This window comes from Emiliania huxleyi (genome assembly GCF_000372725.1).
Source record: "Emiliania huxleyi CCMP1516 unplaced genomic scaffold EMIHUscaffold_1, whole genome shotgun sequence".
NCBI lineage: Eukaryota > Haptophyta > Isochrysidales > Noelaerhabdaceae > Emiliania > Emiliania huxleyi.
In genome coordinates, this window is record NW_005202428.1 from 342,737 (window position 1) to 362,721 (window position 19,985).

General features: G+C 65.2%; 1 protein-coding gene across 1 annotated transcript; it reads right to left on the bottom strand.

Annotated features, from left to right (window-relative positions):
• Positions 1–4,666: 4,666 nt before the first annotated feature.
• EMIHUDRAFT_94794 (hypothetical protein) lies at positions 4,667–14,050 on the bottom strand (the record flags this gene model as incomplete). The annotated part of the gene is made up of 18 exons (XM_005793888.1): positions 4,667–4,800; positions 5,085–5,305; positions 6,420–6,685; positions 6,792–6,875; positions 6,982–7,062; positions 7,169–7,249; positions 7,356–7,436; positions 7,822–9,450; positions 9,526–10,059; positions 10,139–10,345; positions 10,417–10,761; positions 10,828–10,932; positions 11,125–11,301; positions 11,429–12,001; positions 12,083–12,202; positions 12,794–12,920; positions 13,672–13,679; positions 13,895–14,050. 18 exons carry the CDS (start codon positions 14,048–14,050, stop codon positions 4,667–4,669), a joined length of 4,929 nt encoding a protein of 1,642 aa, XP_005793945.1.
• Between the last annotated feature and the right edge of the window lie 5,935 nt (positions 14,051–19,985).

The following is a 19,985-nucleotide window of genomic DNA, read 5'->3' on the forward strand; positions in this document are numbered from 1 at the left end:
GGGGAGATATGGGGAGATATGGGGAGATATGGCTCATGTTTGCCGACGAGGGGCAGTCGCTGCACCAGGCGCTCTACACTTCCCCATATCTCCCCATATCTCCGCATATCTCCCCATATCTCCCCGTATCTCCCCGTATCTCGAGGGGCAGTCGCTGCACCAGGCGCTCTACACCTCCCTCGAGGCGGAGGGCCACGTGCTGATGCGGCCGTCCCTTCTCTGGCTGAGGCTGCGCCGCGAGCCGGCCGGCCAGCAGCTGCTGCGGCAGGTGGTGCGGCAGGGTGCCCCCCTAATGAGTCAGCTACGAGTCACTCTCTCATCGATAGCAGCTGCTGCGGCAGGTGGTGCGGGAGGCAGTGGCGGCGGTGGCGGCGCTGCACGCCTCAAACATCACCCACCGCGACCTCAAGCCCGCCAACCTGATCGTCGACCTCTCGCGCTCGCCTCTGCTCCGGCCCGCAGCCTGTTGGCTGTATGTTGTATGGCGGTCTACTCAATGGTGTCTCCTTCCATTTCAGGCTCGCAGACTTTGGCTCGGCTGTCGACGACGTGACCCTCGCGCCGCTGCACGGCCTCTACCCGCGCGGCCCGTCGACTGCCGAGGAGACAGCCGGGTACCAGCCCCCCGAGGCGCGAGATATGGGGAGATATGGGGAGATGTGGGGAGATGTGGGGAGATGTGGGGAGATGTGGGGAGATGTGGGGAGATGTGGGTACCAGCCTCCTGAGGCGACAGTTCCTAGACACTTCCTAGACACTTCCTAGACACTTCCTAGATCCAGCCGGGTACCAGCCCCCCGAGGCGCTCTACGCCTGTATCTCCCCATATCTCCCCACATCTCCCCGTTCTCGAGGGTACCAGCCCCAGAGGCGTCGCTCGCCTCTCGAGCTCTCCCACCTGCTCGCCGACCTATGCACCAATGACTCACTCATCACTCGTCAGGCGGCGCTCGGCGGCCTTCCCTTCGACACGGCAAGACCCGCGCAGCTGCGGCCTGTGTGAAAGACTACTCAATGGTTCCGAAGGATGAGCTCATACCTCGTTAGGCGGACCCGCGCAGCTACGACCTGTGGTCGCTCGGCGTGGTCGTTCTCCTAGACACTTCCTAGACACTTCCTAGACACTTCCCAGACATTTCCTAGACATTTCCTAGACATTTCCTAGACGCTCGGCGTGGTCGTTCTCCTAGACACTTCCTAGACACTTCCTAGACACTTCCCAGACATTTCCTAGACATTTCCTAGACATTTCCTAGACGCTCGGCGTGGTCGTTCTCCTAGACACTTCCTAGACACTTCCTAGACACTTCCCAGACATTTCCTAGACATTTCCTAGACACTTCCTAGACGCTCGGCGTGGTCGTGCTCGAGGCTGCTGCCCGGGCCGCTCCCCGCCAACCGAGGAGTCTCACCACTCCTCCGCCACCGCATAGGTCGTCCTCGAGCTGCTGCTCGGCCGGCCCGACGTCTTTGAGCCGTCGCCAAAGGGCGAGGCGCGATGGCGGGCGCAGCAAGAGCAGCGCGGGCGGCGGCGGGCGGCGGACGGCGAGGCGGCGGGCGGCGGCGACGGCCCGGACCGGTGGCCGAGAAGCGGAACACGTATTCTTGTTTTCCAACGCGCGCTCGAGAGGAGGACACGGGTTCGGCTGTGTTCGGCCGGAGCCGATTGCCGCCGTTGTATTCGTACCCCTCGTACTCACGCGGTGCTCTGAAGACACTGCGCAGTACCGCCTTCCCGCCCTGACGTGGGTGTCTTCGGACTGTAGGGCAAGTGGCGCCTCGCCCTCGCCCTCGCTGAGTACTGCATCGGCCCGCCGCCCGCACCGAGTGGCGTGGCCGCAAGCCGCGGTGGCGCGTCCGAGGGCGGCGGCGAGCCGGTCGCGAGGAGCGGCGCGGAGTGCGGCCGCGACGGCTTCTTTGCCGCCGTCCGCCGGCTCGACCCGCTGCGAGAGCGCGGGGTGCCTCTCGACGCGGAGCTGCTCGACCTCGCGCATGGGCTGCTGCGGTACGAGCCGTCGCGGCGCCTCTCCGCCGCAGAGGCGCTTCGCCACCCTGCGCTCGCAAACGCGGCGACGGCGCCGCCCGGAGAGGCGCCGAGCCACGCCGCGCGGCTGCTCGGGGTTGGGGCGTCGCCGGTGGAGGCGGCGGAGCTCGGCAGGGGAGGTCAGGGGCAGGCGGACGCCTGCGGCGATGCCGGCGGGTGAGCGACACCTGCGCGCGACAGAGTGTTGTGGACACAAAGGTTGTTCGAACGAGGCGGGTTATGTGCGCTGGGTTCTTTAAATAAATAAATAAATAAAAACGGACACCTCTCTACTGTGAGATGGGTAAAAAGGAACAGGCCCCCGCCCTTGCGATCTTTGTGCAGGGTTCTTTGTGGGTGTGGTCGGCGACTAGCCGGGGTCGTCCTCCCCGTGGGGACTAGCACTAGCCGTCTTCACATGGTCCCTCGGGTCCCTGCTGCTCCTAATCTCTTCGTACATCCTCCTGCTGATCTCCGCCAAGTCCTGTTCCCTCCCTCGTCTCGCCCTGCGCGTCTGCTCCGCCTCACCGTCTTCTGCCCTGCGTCGTCTGGCGACGGGTCCTCCATAGTCGGTCGAGGTCGCCGCCCTCCTCGTGCCTCTTCCCAACGTTCCCTCGGCGGCGGGTTTCTTTAATCAAACACGGGAGAACATTTTTCAGTGTATGACTAATGAGGTATGAGTAAAGCCGTACGGCTCTATGTAGCTCTTCTTCTCAATATGTAGCTTGAGCACTTGAGCACAGACTTGATAGGGTCGATTCCGCATGGTACGGGACCCCACGATCGTCTCGCCCTCCCTCACTGGTGTGTTCACTGGGTGGGGTCATAACAAACACGGTACAGGATCGAGGTGCACGCTGCTGAGGGACCCCAGAGGGTAGATCGAGCAGTGTCGTCCCCCCGCTCCATCATCTCCCTGGGAGACGTCGGCGGCGATGGCGGTGTGACCGATCGAGCTACAAGAGGAACTTGTTCAGCAGGATCCGGGACAGGTCTGGTGCACTACCTCACTGGGCCTGGGACCACCGAGACAGCGCCCGTCACCGTCTCGGGTTTGCGTGGGGTCGAACCACTCCGGGATGAGCAAGCTCATCGTTTTGTTCTGTGTTGTCCCTCCTGTGCGGGGGGGGGGGGGGGTCTGTGCCATTTTGGTAGGCACCCGGGCCCGGAGGGGGGGGGGGGGGGCACCCAAGGGAGTTAGAGGGGGGGGGCTCAGGCGCTCAGCCGGTAGAGAAGGTAGGCATAGCAACATGGAGACATACTTCACATGGTAACTAGGTTTTCCACTCCGCGCGAGTACTATCCTCGGATCCGACCATGTTCTCTCCCTCTGCGCGAGTTTCTCGCGCTTACTCCTCGGTAACCTCCTCCCATCCCTACCCCCCGCCCCACTCGATGACCCGCCCCTCTCCGCCCGCCCCTCTCGGTCCCCCATCTCCCCAATCACGCCCCCCTCTCCCCCCCCCCATCCACCCCCACCGCCTCCCCCTCAATCAGGTCCCTCCCGCCCCTCTTCCTCCTCCGCTCCCCGCCGCCCCCCTCCCCCTCCTCGCCCACGCCCCCCCCTTCCCCGCCACCCCCCTCCCCGTCCCGCGCCCCGAGCCCGGATATGTAGCTCTATGTAGCTCTTCATTCCTTTTTGGTCACCAAGGTAAGGAGGTTCGGCTTTAAAAGGTAAACTTCTCCACACACACAAGGTGGTGGGGTGAGGGGGGGCGGCCGACCCTCGCGTGTCCACGTCTAGAGACGACAGGAGCCCATTATTTGGTCACCTTCCATCCCCATCTAGCCCCGTACACGCCGCTTTCGTGGGGGCGCGGAAACACACGTCCTCCGGCAATGCTCTCCTTCGACTCTGTTGTACCGCGCATTGAGTCCCAGTTATTTCGTTCGCATCCATTGGACGCAGTGCGCTGAGAAGTGCCCGTGCACTCCTGTAGCGGTCAACCCATCCATACGCCGGCACGGAAAAGGCGTGCTGTTCTCTGTCCTCCTCGATGTTGACGTAAATAGCCACTAGCAACTCCATTTGCGCCACTAGAGCCGCCAACGCCTTCACTACGTCGTACCTAGTTTTTTGTCTCCCCACGCGTCGAATGCAGTCCTCCATCTGTGTCGCCATCAAGGGAAAATTTGCGTCCGAGTTCCACAGCTTGAAATACGGTGTCTCCTGCAGTGGCTGCTGTTGGCGGGTCGACCAATGCCAGCCAATAATATTATTATTGACCAGCGAGGAGCGCCGCCCGCGCCGCCACCGACGCGACCGTAGCCGCAGCCCTCCCTCTCACAGCAGCGGGCGGCGCAGCAGCGACGGCGGCAGCTAGCGCGAGCGCACGACTCGAGAGCTGACACACTTTTCGATGCGTAGCTACATCCTACATGCACGCCTGTTCACTGTCAGCTGAAATCATTAAGGACGACGCACACGTGTCAGTGATAAACGCGTGCACATGCAGCCCTCTGTGAGGAGCACTTGGAGCCGACTTGTGTTTGTGCTTGGAGGCCCACTTCGCACTTGTGCTTGGCCCACTTGGAGTGCAGTCGCGGCGGATGAAATGCTACTCAGCGGACGGCATCTCGCACACGACACGCGTAGCGACCTGTTCAATGGCCACCAGCGATGAAATGCTACACAGTACACTTTCAGTGAACTCGGGACGGCATCTCGTGCACGTAGACCCGCAGCGGCGACCCCTCCGCCGCAGACGCGACGGCATGCCCTGCTCTTCCTGCCGCAGCGGCGCCAGACGAGGCAGCGGCCTCGCCGACGACGCAGCCTCGGAGCGAAGCGGAAGGGCCGGCCGGAAGGGCTTGGCAAAACGGCCTTCTGCCTGCGTCGTCGGCGCTCACGGCAAGCGGACGCAGCCTCAAGGCTTTGGCACCTCGCAAAACGGGCCGCGCCGGCGCTCGGGGCACGCGGGGCCGTGAGCGCCCTCGTCGCAGCGCAGGGCGGCCCGCCCGCCGCGTCGGCCGACGTGAGCATCCACTTCCGCCGCCGCCGCCCGCCGCCTCGCTTCGCGCCCGCCGCCGCCTCGAAGACGGAGGTCGCGTTGAGCTCCACCGTCCGAGAGGAAGGGAGCCCAGCGGCCGGCGCGCGCCTCGGCGGGGAGGGGCGGGTCGCCCGGCCGCGAGTCGTACACGAGCGGCCACGGCTTGGCCCACTCGCGGCGCCAGCGGTCGCCGCCCGGCTGCTCGTCGAACCGGGTCCACGCGCCATCCGGCCGCCGCACCGGCAGCGCCGGTCGGCCGTCGCCCCGGCCCGTCGGGCAGCCTATGATGTACCTTCCATCCACGTAGGGTGGCTCGTAATTTGGCTCTCTCGATGTACACACTCCAAACACTCCAAGAGCGGCCGCGGCGCGCGCGCGCGCGCGCGCGCGCGCGCGCGCACGCACACTGCTCGGTACCCCCCCCGCAGCAGCGCTCTGCTGCTGGGGGGGTCGGGACCCCCCCCCCAGCAGGAGCGCTCTGCCTGTGGGGGGTGCTGGCATCTCTGTACAGACAGCAGCTGTAAGTAGCATGCGTTCCAGTGGCGAGAATTTATGGTCGGCATCAAAATCAGTGGTCTCACCGGCAGGCCCTCCTACTGCCAACCGGGAGGTGCGGGGCACGCCAGCCTCTCTTCTACGCCTCTCGTGCCTCGCGGCGCCTCTGCTTCAAGGGGGGAAGATACGGCTCTCGCAGCCCATCATACGCCGTGGCACAGCGGGGAGCACAGCGGGCTGTACAAGATATTGTTCCCTATCTTCGCATGCTCGTCGTTGGTGATATCCGCGCGAGGTCATACGCCACAGGCCAGCAATCACTCGATGATGAGACTACACTGATGTATAGGCGCGTGTGGTATTACAAGATAGACTCACATGGTCACAAAAAGTAATATATCTTTACTTTTCCAACACCCGGACGTTCCCACGGTGATGGAAGGTTCGACGCACCCCCGGACTGGGCAGAGAGGTCCCAGGAAACAAAGGCCTGGGCACTCCGCCCCGCACCCACTTGCCCTGATGCGACGGTGTATCATTCACTTTATGCCACCGTTGCATATCCCAACTGCACAGGATAGCGTGCCCCGACGAACGGCGACACATAGCGGGGGACACTGCGCCGGGGGGTATGCCTAACTTTGGTGCTTTGTGTGGGTCGCGTTCCCTTGGTAGCTGTGTGGTTGAAGCCCTCGTGCCGCTGGCTTGCCCCTTCCAGCGGCTGGCCCCTCGAGACTGTCGGTGCTTGGCGGGTGGCTGCGCCTATCACGGGCATGTAGAAACCAGGCGCACACGGGAGCGGTTCCGCTGTGCCCTTGGGACAAAAGTGGCCTCGCTTACACGCACCTTCGCAGGAGGAGTTGGTGAGGCCGCTCCTGTTCCCATAGTAGCCAGCAGGGCAGAGGTTGCACTCGGGAACGCTGAAGTCGCCAAAAAAGGAGCCCTTGCGCGGCATCCAGCTGCCCAAGCGGCAGTCCCAGTCTATCGGCGAGTTTGTCTGTATCGTCGTGTCGTCGCCAGCAGTGTTGCCGGTGAAGGAGGCGTCGCTGATCGAGGAGCGTTGGCGGAGTTCTTGCAGGTGCAGCACCGAGCCTGACCTCCCCGCTCCGTTGTCGATGAAGTCGACACCCGCGATGGAGAGGGACTCACTGAAAGTCGCGGAGACGACGCCGCCGTACTGCGGTTGCGAGGAGAGGGCGGAGTGAGGCAGCCGTGGCCCTCTCTCTCTCTGGCCCCGCTTTCGTGCGGCGCTGCTGGAGTGCGGCTAGCTCTACGCGGCGCACATTGCCAGCCGAGCAGCTCGTCACGGCCGAGCCGATGATCGAGACCACACCGCTGTTCTGAAGCGCGTTGACGACGCCGCCGTTCTGCGGTTGCGAGGAGAGAGCGGGGTGAGACAGCCGTGGCCCTCTCTATCTCTCGCCCCGCTGCCGTGCGGCGCTGCTGGAGGGAGGCTAGCTCTACGCGGCGCACATTGCCAGCCGAGCAGCTCGTCACGGCCGAGCCAATTATCGAGACCGCACCGCTGTCATACGCGTTGACCACGCCGCCCTCCTGCGGTTGCGAGAAGAGAGCGGGGTGAGGCAGCCGTGGCCCTCTCCATCTCCCGCCCCGCTGCCGTGCGGCGCTGCTGGAGTGCGGCTAGCTCTACGCGGCGCACAGCGCCAGCCGAGCAGCTCGTCAGATTCGAGCCAATTATCGAGACCGCACCGCTGTCATACGCGTTGACCACGCCGCCCTCCTGCGGTTGCGAGAAGAGAGCGGGGTGAGGCAGCCGTGGCCCTCTCCATCTCCCGCCCCGCTGCCGTGCGGCGCTGCTGGAGTGCGGCTAGCTCTACGCGGCGCACAGTGCCAGCCGAGCAGCCCGACACGGTCGAGCCGATTATCGAGACCGCACCACTGGACTCCGCGTAGACGACGCCGCCGTGCTGCGGTTGCGAGGAGAGAGCGGGGTGAGGCAGCCGTGGCCCTCTCCACCTCTCGCCCCGCTGCCGTGCTGCGCTGCTGAAGTGCGGCTAGCTCTACGCGGCGCACATAGGCAGCCGAGCAATCTCTGACCGTCGAGTCGATGATCTCGACGTCGCCTGCGCCACTCGCGAACACAGCGCCGCCCCAGCTCGCCCTCCCGTTGACGAGGGTCAGCCCCCGCAGGGTGAGGCTGCAGCCGCCCTCGAGGGAAAAGAGCCCGGTCTGTTCCTGGCCGTCGAGCGTCGCGCCCTCGCCGCTGCTCGCGACGGTCACCTTGATGTCGGAGCCGCAACTGATCTGGCTGAGAAGCTTGAAGTCCGCACCGGGCGGCAGGTAGATTGAGACGTCGGCTCGCGAAGCAGCAGCCTCCGCGATCAGGGAGCGGAGCTTAGCCTCGCTCGCCGCGGCGACAAAGTCCGGGGAGAGCGGCGGCAGAGGCGACAGAGGCGGCGGCGGCGGAGAGGACGGCGGCGGAGGGGGCAGCGACGGCGGCGACGGCGGCGACGGAGGGAAAGGGGCGACGATGAACGTTTTGCTGCCGGAGGATCCGGAGTCGAGCGTGAATGTATAGCCCGCACCCTCCCACTCGTCGCCGTTCCAGCCGTCGCCGTACGAGTCGTACATGTTGAGCGTGCACTCGCCGGGCGGCGCGGACAGGGTGCCGGAGTAGGGGGCCCCTCCACTGCCGATCAACGCGCCGCTGCACGTCAGGGTCCACGACACCTCGGACGGATAGCTGCCGCCACCCACAGTGACCTGGAAGTCGATTGGCGGCGACGGCGGAAAGGATGGCGGCGGCGGAGAGGACGGCAGTGACGGAGGCAGCGACGGCGGTGACGGAGGCAGCGACGGCGGCGGCGGCGGCAGCGACGGCGGCGACGGAGAGGACGGAGGGAGGGGGGCGAGGATGAACGTCTCGCTGCCGTAGGATCCGGAGCCGAGCGTGAACGTATAGCCCGCACCCTTCCACAAGTCGCCGTTCCAGCCGTCGCCGTACGAGTCGTACATGTCGAGCGTGCACTCGCCGAGCGGCGCGGACAGGGTGCCGGAGTAGGGGGCCCCTCCACTGCCGATCAACGCGCCGCTGCACGTCAGGGCCCACGACACCTCGGACGGATAGCTGCCGCCACCCACAGTGACCTGGAAGTCGATTGATGGCGACGTATCGATGTCAACCTCCCCAGAGCCAATCTCCCCAGAGCCAGTCTCGCCCGAGCCAGACGTGTGGACTGATGGTGCACATGCCAGCGGGAGCAGCGCGGCGAGAATCAGCAGCCACGCGCCACGCCTCGCCCCCGTCCGGCACCGCACGAGGCGCCCCGAGCTGCTCCTCCGCACCGAGAGCACGCCGCCGCACGCTCCGAGCAGCACGAACAAGGCGGCCCAAAACTGACAGCGCTGCTGGGTGCGGACAGGCGCGGAAGAGGAGGGTCCGCTCATGAAGGGAAAGTGGAACGGGGAGGGCAGGTCGATGGAGAGCTCGTCGGTGAGTGCGTGGTGAGGCTCCGCATGCCACGCAACGGGGGCGGCGCAGCGTGGCTGCCGGTCGGCGCACACACGTGAGACGGAGGAGATATCGGACTGGACCGAGTTCGAATCGGAGATCTGAGCGGCACGGACCTCTGCAGGCCATGCCGGCTCCGCGAGAAGAGGGTCAATGGCCCGGCCAAGCTGGAGGAAGAGATCCTTGGTTGTGGCTGGAGAAGCGGTCGCCAATCTGTTCACCCGCCACTCGCCGCCGGCGTGCATGCTAGAGACGGGCGCGCCGAGGCCAGTCTCAACCAGCTTCTCGGGCGTGTTCCCAGCGTCGGCGGACCGCATCTCGGGCGACGTGCCGTTCACGGGCAGGACGGTTTCGCGAACGATGATCCCCGATCTGCTTCTGTAGACGGGACCGATAGAGTCGATCTCGGGCTCGCCCTTGCGCTCCATGCTGTTGCGCGAGGCCGGGACGGTCTCCAAATCGGCCTCGGCCTACTCGCAAACAGGCAATCGTTCCGTCAGCGGGTTACAAAGCTCGCACATAGAAACAGCCAGAGGGGCGCTCACCGGCTGCTTCTCGTAAAGGTCCTTGACGGACACCGGCGGCTCGCCAATCGGGTGCAACGGCTCGCCCACCGCCTCGTCGATCTCTTCCATCAGTGCTCCCCACGAGCGCCCGTCCTCGTGCCCGCCCTGATCAGCGCGCGGGCTGTTAGTCACGAGCTTGCGCGGTGGGGATACTAGCACGCGCGAGCGAGCGCGCACCGGGTGGTTGGCGGGCGCGCTGTCCGACGACACGATGGCTACAAACGAGCTGGCGTCGTTGCCGCCAACCTCGCAGAAGCCGTTGGGCGATGCCGGCGTGAACGGCTTTGCGACGGTCGCGAGAGGCGATGTCGGCCACGGGGAGTCGTTCCGCTGCGAGGAGAGAAGCGCGGCGGTGGCAGAGTACGAGGAGTGCGCAAACCCGGCTCCGAGGCAGAACAGTGCAAGGATGCCAAAGAGGCGGAGCAAGTTGTAGGACTTGGGCCACGGGAACCGGCCGGCGGCAGAGCCCTCGGGCGTGGTATTCGTGGTCGTCTCGACGTCGACCGTCGCGCCCTGAACAAGAGGGCGCGAGACTGGCCGTGTGAGAGCGGCGAGCGAGGGAGGAGGCCGCATAAATGCAGGCGGCGCGCACCGAGTCTGCGGTCGGCGGCGTGGAGCCGCCGGTCACCTTGCCGGTGCCACCGAGGATGCCCTCGTTGCCGTCCGTTCCGAGCAGGGCCCCGAACCTGTTCTTGCCGCCGACCGGGGTGATGCTCTTGGTGCGGACGATCGGGGCGGACGCGCCCTTGCGCCCGTTCTTGCGGCGCGGGTTCGACGGGGTGGTCCAGTCGGCGATGCCCTGCGCGCGCGCAAACGGTGGGTGCGTCATAGTTGGGGCTCCGCGTGTGCACCGCAGCGTGCGAGGCGCACTGAAGAGGGGGGCTCCTCCGCTGGAAACTCCTTGATCGACGGCAGCGGCGCGCCGCCGGCGGTGACCGGCTTGAAAGCCGGCGCGTCTTCGGTGACCGGCTTGAGAGCCGGCGCTTCTTTGGTGCCGTTGGGGGACGTCGGCGGGTCAAGCTTGGACCAGAAAACGGCGTTCGGGCTCGGCTCGTGGGCGGAGAACATGGCCGTGGCCTTGCCCGAGTCGACCTTGTCCGCGGCGGGGTCCTTTTCCGCGGCCGGGTCCTTCTTGAGGGTGCTCTCGTCGAGGGAGGCCTCCGCGCCAGACTTGGCCTCGGGGACGCCCTTCACGACGTCATTCTTATCGCACGCCTTGAGGGGGAATGGGGAGCGTGCTTGAAGGAGAGGTGGAGATCTGCGACACGCGCACACACGCACCGCCTTGGCTCCGAGGGGCGGCGCGGAGAAGACGTCGGCCGGCATGATGCCGACCTTCCCTGCCGTCTTGTTCTCTGCCATGATGTTGATCGAGTTCACTCGTACCTATGAAGGGGGCGGTGGATTGGGTGGGGAGGTGCAGTGCCGGGGAGGGTGGGAGGTGGGTTGAAGCCGCATGACGGCGGCGGCGGCGGCGGTGGCGGCGGCGGTGTGGCGGGCGCCGGCGGCGAGGGCGGTGCCGTGGCGAGGGCGTGGAGACGAGGCCGGCAGCAACGGGCGGCGGCGACGGCGGGGGACGGGGCGGCTGGAGAGTGAGGTGCAATGCAGCCGCGCACGGCATAGGCTGGCCGATGGCAGCGAGGAAGGCAGGCAGGGCGGATGGGGGCGAGCCTCGTTGGCGACGCCGGCGGCGCAGTCCTTCTTCTCCGCCTTGGTCGGCGCCTTGTTCTTCTCATTCTTGGCCTCGTGCTGCGCCTGAGGCGCGCGGGCTTCGGTCATGAGCGAGGATGGCGCGTGTGAGGCGGCGGTGAGAGCGGCGGCGAGAGCGGCGGCGGCGAGGGCGGCGGCGGCGGCTTAAAGGCGGGGTCGGGAGGTGGCCAACCGAGCGGACAAGCGCCATGCAATCCACGGCAGGCTCGGCGACGGCGGACTTGGTGGCGGACTCCTCGGCGGCGGCGGACTTGGTGGCGGAGGACTCCTCGGCGACGGCGGACTTGGTGGCGGACTCCTCGGCGGCGGCGGACTTGGTGGCGGAGGACTCCTCGGCGGCGGCGGACTTGGTGGCGGACTCCTCGGCGGCGGACTTGGTGGCGGACTCCTCGGCGGCAGCAGACTTGTTGTCGGACTCCTCGGCGGCGGCGGACTTGGTGGCGGAGGACTCCTCGGCGGCGGCGGACTTGGTGGCGGAGGACTCCTCGGCTGCGGCAGACTTGGTGGCGGACTCCTCGGCGACGACGGCCTCCTCAGTGGCGGACTCCTCGGCGGCGGACTCCTCGGTGACTGCCTCCTCGGACTCCTCCTCGGTGGCGGACTTGGCGGCGGCCTCCTCGGTGGTCGCCTTCTTGGTGGCCGCCTCCTCGGCGGTCGCCTCCTCGGTGGCCGACTCGGCGTCCTCCTCGGCGGCGGCGGACTTGGCGGCGAGCTCCTCGGCGGCGGCGGACTTGATGCCGCACGCCTGGGTGAGGGGAGAACACGCAAGTGTGCGGAGACAGGGAGACCGTAGAGATGATGACAATCCTGGCGTGCGCACACTCACCTCGGCTCCGAGGTGCGACGGCGGCGACGACAAGTAGATCTCGTCCACATCGCCGTCGGGCTTGGCCGTGTCCACTGCGGGCTTGGGCGCGGCCTTGACGTCGTCCTTGACGCCGCACGCCTGTGGGCGAGAGCGGACGCAGCTGTTCGGAGACGGGGAGATTGCACGGAATGTGCTCGTGGCGTGCGCACACTCACCTCGGCTCCGAGGAGCGAAGGCGACAGCGACGTGATGCCGACAGGAGCCGTCGGCGCAGACTCGGACGGGACGTCATTGCCGTTGCCGATGACGTCATTGAGCGACGCGGGCTCGCTCTTGGACGAGATGCCGTCGTGCTTGCCTCCGGCAGAGTCGATGACGGACAAGGGCGGCGACGGAAGTGGCGGGCACGAGGTTTTGTCGACGGTGAACGTGAGGCGCCGAGAGGTCTCGGCGCCGGCGAACGATGCGCCTACCGACGCCGCAAACACGACGCCGACGTACTCGAGCGAAACAGGCTTGCCCTCGGACGGGATGACGTCCTCGAGCCAAGCGGGCTCGCCCGACGGGATGACGGACGGGATGACGTCCTCGAGCGAAGCGGGCTTGCCCTCGGACGGGATGCCGGTGGCCTCGCCTCCGGCAGCGTTGACGGTCGTGTTGCAAGCCAGCGACGCCTGTGTCAGCCAGAAGGCCAGAGGATACGTCTTGCAGGTGGGAGCGCATTGTCACGTGCGCGAAAGCACAAGCCTGCTTGTCAGCAAGCGGCGGCGGCGGAGGAGAGAGCTTGAGCACGAGCTTGTCACCGGCGGCCGGCACCAGCTCGCGTTTGAGCTTGTCGAGCATGTTGATCGAGTTCCTGCAGCGCGCGGGGGTATGCACGCCAAAGAGAGTCGATAGATGCAGCTCATGAAGAAGGCTGTGTGACGGGTTCATGTGAAGGCTGTGTGAAGGACAACGTGTGGAAGTAAAGTGCTACTGGTTGGAGTTACTGGAGACTGTGCAGAGCACCACTATTATTACTGGTCACTGGAGACTGTGCAGAGCACTCCTATTATGACTGGGGACTGGAGACAGTGCAGAGCCACTAGACTGTGCAGAGCACCATTATTATTACTGATTACTGGAGACTGTGCAGAGCACTCCTATTGTGACTGAGGACTGGAGCCTGTGCAGAGTCCTGCTGCTGCTGGTTACTGGAGACTGTGCAGAGCACTACTATTATTACTGGGGACTGGAGACTTGTGCGGAACACTCGGCGAACGGAGAGGTCAGCACCTACGGGATCATGACCATGTGAAAGAGGGTCAAAAACTGCTATGGAGATGTCCAGGGGGTATATGGGGTATATGGGGGTATATGGGCGTGTGTATGGGGGTATATGGGGAGGAAGGAGAATATCTCGAGGAATCTCCGAGAATGGGATCAATCGTCGCAATCTCCACCCCGCCGCCCCCCCTCCCCCAGCCCCCCCCCCCCCCCCCACACGCCCTCCCCTCCCCTTCGAGCCTCGCCTACACAGACAAAAAGAAATACGCGTGGGGGTTTGCTATGAAGGCAGAGGCCATGCTCAGAGAGAGAGAGAGAGAGAGAGGGTCGAGCCAGGTCACTGCCACACCTACGGGCAGCACGCCTCGGCGTTAGCATCGCGACGACCGGCACACTCTCTCGTGTCCTCGGCGCTAGGACTGGAGCCGGGCAGCGATTGGCAAGCGAGCGGGCTGCGTCGCTCTCTCGCCGGAAAAGAGTGGGGGCAATCGGGCGGGTTCGCTCAGGGTGGGGAACGAGCGGCAGCGGCCGCGTCTCGCGGCTCCCCGATGGCAGCAGCCTCACCTGCGAACGGGAGGTGGCAGGGATTGTGAGGCCGAGGGGGCGTAGCCGCTCGGGCGCCAAATCGAAGCGCATCGCATGGTGGGAGCGGAGAGGGAGCGGCGGGTTGCGTGAGCAGGAGGCGTCGCGCCGCTCGGGCGTGCAGCTCCCCGCGGCCATATGTGCGTCGACGCGGCGGGGCAAGCGCGAGCGGAAGGCGAGGGTTGGACCTGTGGACCGTCGGCGAGTCGAGGGGAATGTGACGCGCGCTTTTGGATATCTACATGGAAGGACACCGACATAGCCAGCCGAACGCCCCGCCTCGATCAAAAAGAGCGCCTTCGGCACTACTCTCTCGAGGTCTCGCGGATCTTATAAATCAGCCGAACGGCCAAGGGCAACCCCGCAAGACTAACTACTAAAACAAACACGGGCGCGGGCAAGTACTAGCTAGGTAGAAAGGTGAAGAACAGCCAGGCTCGGACTGGACACTAGCTAGCCGGGTCGAACACTTTTTTTAACAAACACTGCCCAAACAAATAAATTCCCCCTTTGAGCTGAGAGGTTTGGGGATTCGCTCCGAGCGACGGTCCAACGAGAATCGTCAAAATCAGGCAATCAAGAGACCGGTAGCCACCAGCATGTCGGTGCGTCTTTCTCATGCTCCCGCGCCCCCCCCAGCGCCCCCCGCGCCCGAACTAGAGAGAGAGATTTTTAGCAATACCAAACAATTTTGTTTGTTCCGAACTATGCACGGGCCCGGCTCGCCCGCTTGGGGATCCACCCGGCACATCCCCGCCCCCCACCTTCCGGCTTACCTGCCGTCAGTTAGGTAGGTAGGTAGAAAGGTGAAGAACAGCCAGGCTCGGACTGGACACCAACGCGGTATGAGTGGACGCTGGACAGATGATGACGACACGCACGAGCGATTGATTGATGGGAAGGCGAAACACAGTCCGACCAACGACTGGGACACCAACGCGGTATGGGTGGACGCAGGACGGGCGATGACGGTCACACAGGAGCGACACACAGAACCACAAGACAAGACACTCAGCCAACAGGGTGGCTGCCACACATCCTGAGCGAACTTCCCTAGTCACCCGCGGCCGGACTCCATCCGGCACGCGTCGCTGGGCGCTCAGAGCCGCGTCCCCTGCTCGCCACCCCGACGCCCAAGGCGCCCGAGCGAACGACAGGCGGCACGCGAAGACTGGTTGCAATCCCGCCGACCGCCAGGCCGCGGGATGATGTGTGCGTGGTCATGTAGTGGGTCTCGGAAGCTCCCCTCTCGGGCTAGGAGTCAGCCCCTCTCCCTTGCCCTCGGAACAGTGTGTCCGAGTCGAGGCGTGTGCTTGCCGGTCCACGGCCGCGCGCGGTTGGCATTGTGACGAAGGTTGCGCAGGCCTAGTCTGGCCGATTTTTTGCGGTATCTTGATGTATCTCTCCATATCTGACCGTATCCCGCCATATCCCGCCATATCCCGCCATATCCCGCCATATCCCGCCAGCCTCACGCCGTCGCAAGGGCCGCCCAAGCGCCTAAGCACCCTAAGCACCCCCCGCTTAGGCCGCTTAGGCGCTTAGGCGAGCGACGGCCGGTCATATCCGCGTGTATCTCCCGGTATCCCGCCATATCCCGTTCCGAGAATACTTACGGAATACAAGGGGGGTGGCGAATACGTCAGAAGTACGTACGGAGATACGAAATACAAGGGGGGTGACGAATACGTCAGAAGTACGTACGGAATTACGGAATACAAGGGGGGTAGCGAATACGTCAGAGGTTGTACGGAAATTCGGAATGCAACGGGGGCGAATACGTCAGAAGTAGTACGTAGGGGCGCAGCGGCGGGCAGACGCGTGGTTAGGCGCTCGGGCGGGCAACCGTGCGAGATGACCCGAGATGACCCGAGATGACCCGAGATGACCCGAGATGACCCGAGATGACCCGAGCGACACACAGACACAAACAAGCTCACAAGAAACACAGCCGGCGGGCTGCCACACACACCCTGAGTTGGCGTACACATAACCCGACTGAGTTGGCGTACAAACGATACCCGACAAGGGCGACGGGACCCCTGCCTCTAAGGCTGAGCGGAAGGGCTACTACGCACACGTCAACAAGGGACACATCCCAGACCTGATCCGCTTTGGCTCCACGACCACATGCTGGGAGTTCAAGTGCTACGCTCCGTTCCTCCCCTCCGGCGCAAAGGGTAACGGCTCTGCCCGCTGCGGAGGCGCTGCCTCCCGTGCCGATGGGCACTTCATCGCGCTTGGCAACACTGAGGAGCACCTCTCCGTCGTCGTTCTCGGCCACCCCCAACGGGGTGACCCGGCCACGGAGGAGCAACTGGACCGTGTCAGCGGCGACGGATGGGTGGCAGCGAAGGACGGCGATTACGCTGACGCCCTCGCCAAGGGCCACGCGGTCATCCTCCTCGTGACCGAGTCGACCGGAGCATTCTCCGCCGACCTCGATCGCGTCCTCCGCCAGCTTGCGAGGACCGCACGCGCTAGTGGGTCCATTGACCACACGCCGTATGGTACCTCTCGCGCGTCCACCCGCTCACACTACACCTTCCACTCCGCCGCCATCTCCGCCGCCATCGTCACCGCCGACGCCCTCACCATTCAGAACTCGGCCGCCGCCCTCGGATTCGAGCTCACCCTCGACCCTCGCGATCTCGCCCGGCGCTCGTCGTCGGGTCGGCCGCCATTGGCTAGTTCCATTTCACTCTGACACGCTAATCTTGAAAACGTCCAACGGAGCTCCGTGTTGCTCCCAGCGCCCTCCCCCGCGCTTCCTGCGGCCATGGCCGATGATACTAGTATGAGAGGTCATCTGGCTACCGCGAGCGCGACTCAACTCGCCGACGTCGTCCGATGATTGTGCCTCAAAGTCAGCCTCCGGAGGCTATCGTGGGGTCGAGCCGGCAGTAGCCGTGACATGTGGTTCCACCACCCCTCGTATGCTTTGCCTCTGACCGCCACCGTTCCCAGGCTGCCAAATGGGATGGAAAGGAAGGCTCGGCGAGCGTATAGAAGCGTGCTCGACCTCGTCGTGGCAACCTGCACGGCAGCCCTGGTAGGCGCGATGAGCGTCGTGCCACCTGACCCGAGACGGGTCGCAGGCGTCGTACCGAGCGCGTCGAGACCGTGTCCTGATGTGATCTGCACGGGTGAGTCACGTCGGCGTCAAAGGAGCGACGTGCGACCTGTCAGAGCTTGATCTCCGATCTCAGCGGCGTCGAGTCGTCTCCGGCGCGCGACAAAGGTACATCCCCAGGACGCGCAGAGGCAGCTGCGACCCAGCGGAGTGGACGGTAACGCACCGCGCCACCTGCTGTGCGTTACCGTCCACTCGGCGGGGTCGCAGCTGCCTCTGGAAGGCACCGAGATGTACCTTTTTCGCGCAATGGTCAAAATCAAGGTTTTGTAACGCGAGCTGTGCCACAGTGAAATGGAACTAGCCATTGCGGTCGGCGCCACCACCTCGAGAGAGAGAGAGAGCCTTTCGGGGCCCAGAGATAAAACTTCTGTGATGCCATGCGTGACCTAGTAGTGTCCCCAGCTATGGGCGTGTCCACGTTGGAGCCAGGTGTGGTGTGGGCGCGAGAATAGCTCCGCCGTTCATGGAGGCAACCGATGCGAGTCGACTGGTGTGTGTCGTCGTGGTTTCGTATCAAGAATTCTCTCTCTCGCCACCACCTCCTCCCGCCCCCCCCGCAGCCACCGCCGCGCGGCCGCCAATGCGACCGACCCCACCCTCCTTCCCCGACCCCGCCCTAGACGCCCCCGACAGCGAAGCCCGCGCCGCGCGCGGCACCACCACCGACTCTACCTCCGACCCCAGGGCCTAGGCGGCCCGCCATATGAAATCTAGCCGTGTGTGCTGGCGTCCGGGTCCCAGCGGGTTTTCACGTAACAAGTACACACATAACTCCCTCACAGCCGACCTTCTGGTCGCACGCGGGTTCTTAAGGGTCGCACATGCCCGCCATGACGTCTTCCAACCGGCCGAACGCAGGCGGGAGCTTACCACGACCCCGACAACTCCGAGAATGACCCGCACGATAAAGTGCGCGCGGCGGCGCACTTTTTTCAGCAGGCTGTGACTGCAGCCCTGGCCACCCTGGCCTCCCTCGAGGGGTCGCCAGGACCCGCCGCGGCCCTGGCGCGGCCCACGGGCGGCTTGATGCTCATCAACGCCGTTCACCCTGGTCGGCCTGGCCGGAAAATACGCCAGCCGCTCGGGTGCCGCCCGCCTCCTAGAGGCCGAACCACCAGTGCTGTGAGTATTGACGCCCTCCCTGCACCTCAGGCGCGGCCCTCGCCCCCGCCGCCGCCGTCGCCCCCTCTGCCGGCGCCTTCTCCGCCCTCGCCACCCTCTCCCCCCTCCCCTTGGGCCCAGCCTCTGCCTCCCCGAGAGCGCGCACCGGCCGGGCACCGGCCGCGCTCTCGACTAGAGGGGGAGGGGCCAGCCGCGCTCTCCCCCTCCGCCGCCGCACGAGACTCGCCTGCAGCGGGGCGAGGGCAGAGGCGTGAGCTGATCATACCCGAGGGTGGGGGCTAGGTTGTTGATGCGAGGTTTGGCTGGTGCGGTTTAGATGGGCTGGGCGGGTGCGAGGCACGGGAGAGGCAGGGGGAGCCACATCACACCTGCTATTCTGCGAAGGTGGCGGCGAGGGGGGTGGTGACGGTGGTGGAGGTGAGGGCGGGGCGGCGGTAGAGAGGGCGGGCTGGGTGGCGGCGGGCTGGGTGGCGGCGGCGTCGGAGGCGGCGGCGGTGACGGCGGCGGTGGGGAGGGCGGCGGAGACAGAGGCGGAGGGCTTGGAGGCGGCGACTTTGACTTCTTCAGGTGCACTGGGCCTCTTCTGGTTCTCATCTTCATCGCTAGACGGCGGCGACGGTGAGGGCAAGGCTGAGGGGGTGGAGGGCGCGGCGGCGAGAGGCGAGGGGAGGCGGCGGCGAAGAGCGTGGCGGCAGTGGCGTGTGCGACAACGGCGGCGAGGGTGGCGGCACCGCGCTGCGGCGGGCCAGCGCGCCCCGTGTCCTCCCCACGCCGCCTCCAAACCAACCCCCGTCACACGCGGGATGAGAGGTGAGCGACTGCTCCGTGTAGGATGAGGGTGGGCCGCGGCGCGTCACCTGGCCTCACGCTCGTCCACATAGCCGGGCAAGCCGTGCGTCAGGCTGCACTCATGCAGTGCCGCGGCTCGGCAATTGCGGGGTTGAGTCGGCGGTCGGCCCTGCGGCCTCGCGCGCCGGCGTGCACGGGGCGCGCGACGTGGGACGCGCGGCCGGCGGCGAGAGGCGGAGGAGGGCGCCGGGCGGGCGGAGGGGGAGGGCGAGGGGTGGCGGCCGAAGGGATGGATTGCTCGAGACTCCTCTGGGGTGTGACTTGTTTGACCATGACCGCCCCCACATCGATACGAATAGGGGCTGTTCACAAAGGATCAAAAACGTGCGACCATGATTCACATCTCCATGATCGTCTGGGCTCTCTGCATGCTGCAGAGCGTGTCCGCATTCTCGCTCCCGACCCAAGCAGTGAGAACATGGTGTCCGCATTCATTACTCCGGAAATTTTCGGCGAAGAAGAAGCGGGGGCACTGGCGGCACGCCTGGACCGGTCCAAACCAGATCATGTTCCGGGGATCATGTTCCGCTGAGGCGAGAGCAGCAGCCGACGTCCAATCTCTCTACTAGGGCAGCTGGCCGTGACAGCGTTTGTTGCAGTTTTTGGCGGGTTTTGCACCAGCCACCACAGACTTAGTTTTTGCAACTAGTCAAAATGGGTTGAAATCGCTCAGACCTCAGTGTCATTCAACACTACTGTCTACTCTGGTGGGTCTTGTATTACACAGCGAATATTGACCGCATCGGCGCGCGGAGAGCATCTCCACTCTCGCGCCAAATACATGCGTGTTGCTGCGCGGCGCGCTCCTTCGGCGTGTGGCCGCGTTCCCGACAACGATCAGGCATGCACAGGCTGTCATCACACATCAGCAGACTTTCGGGTCTCAGCCGGGTCTGTACGAGCAGCCATGCCGTGCCAGCTGCGCGGGACTCTCTGCGTCTCTCGGAGCCGTCGGATTGCATGCTG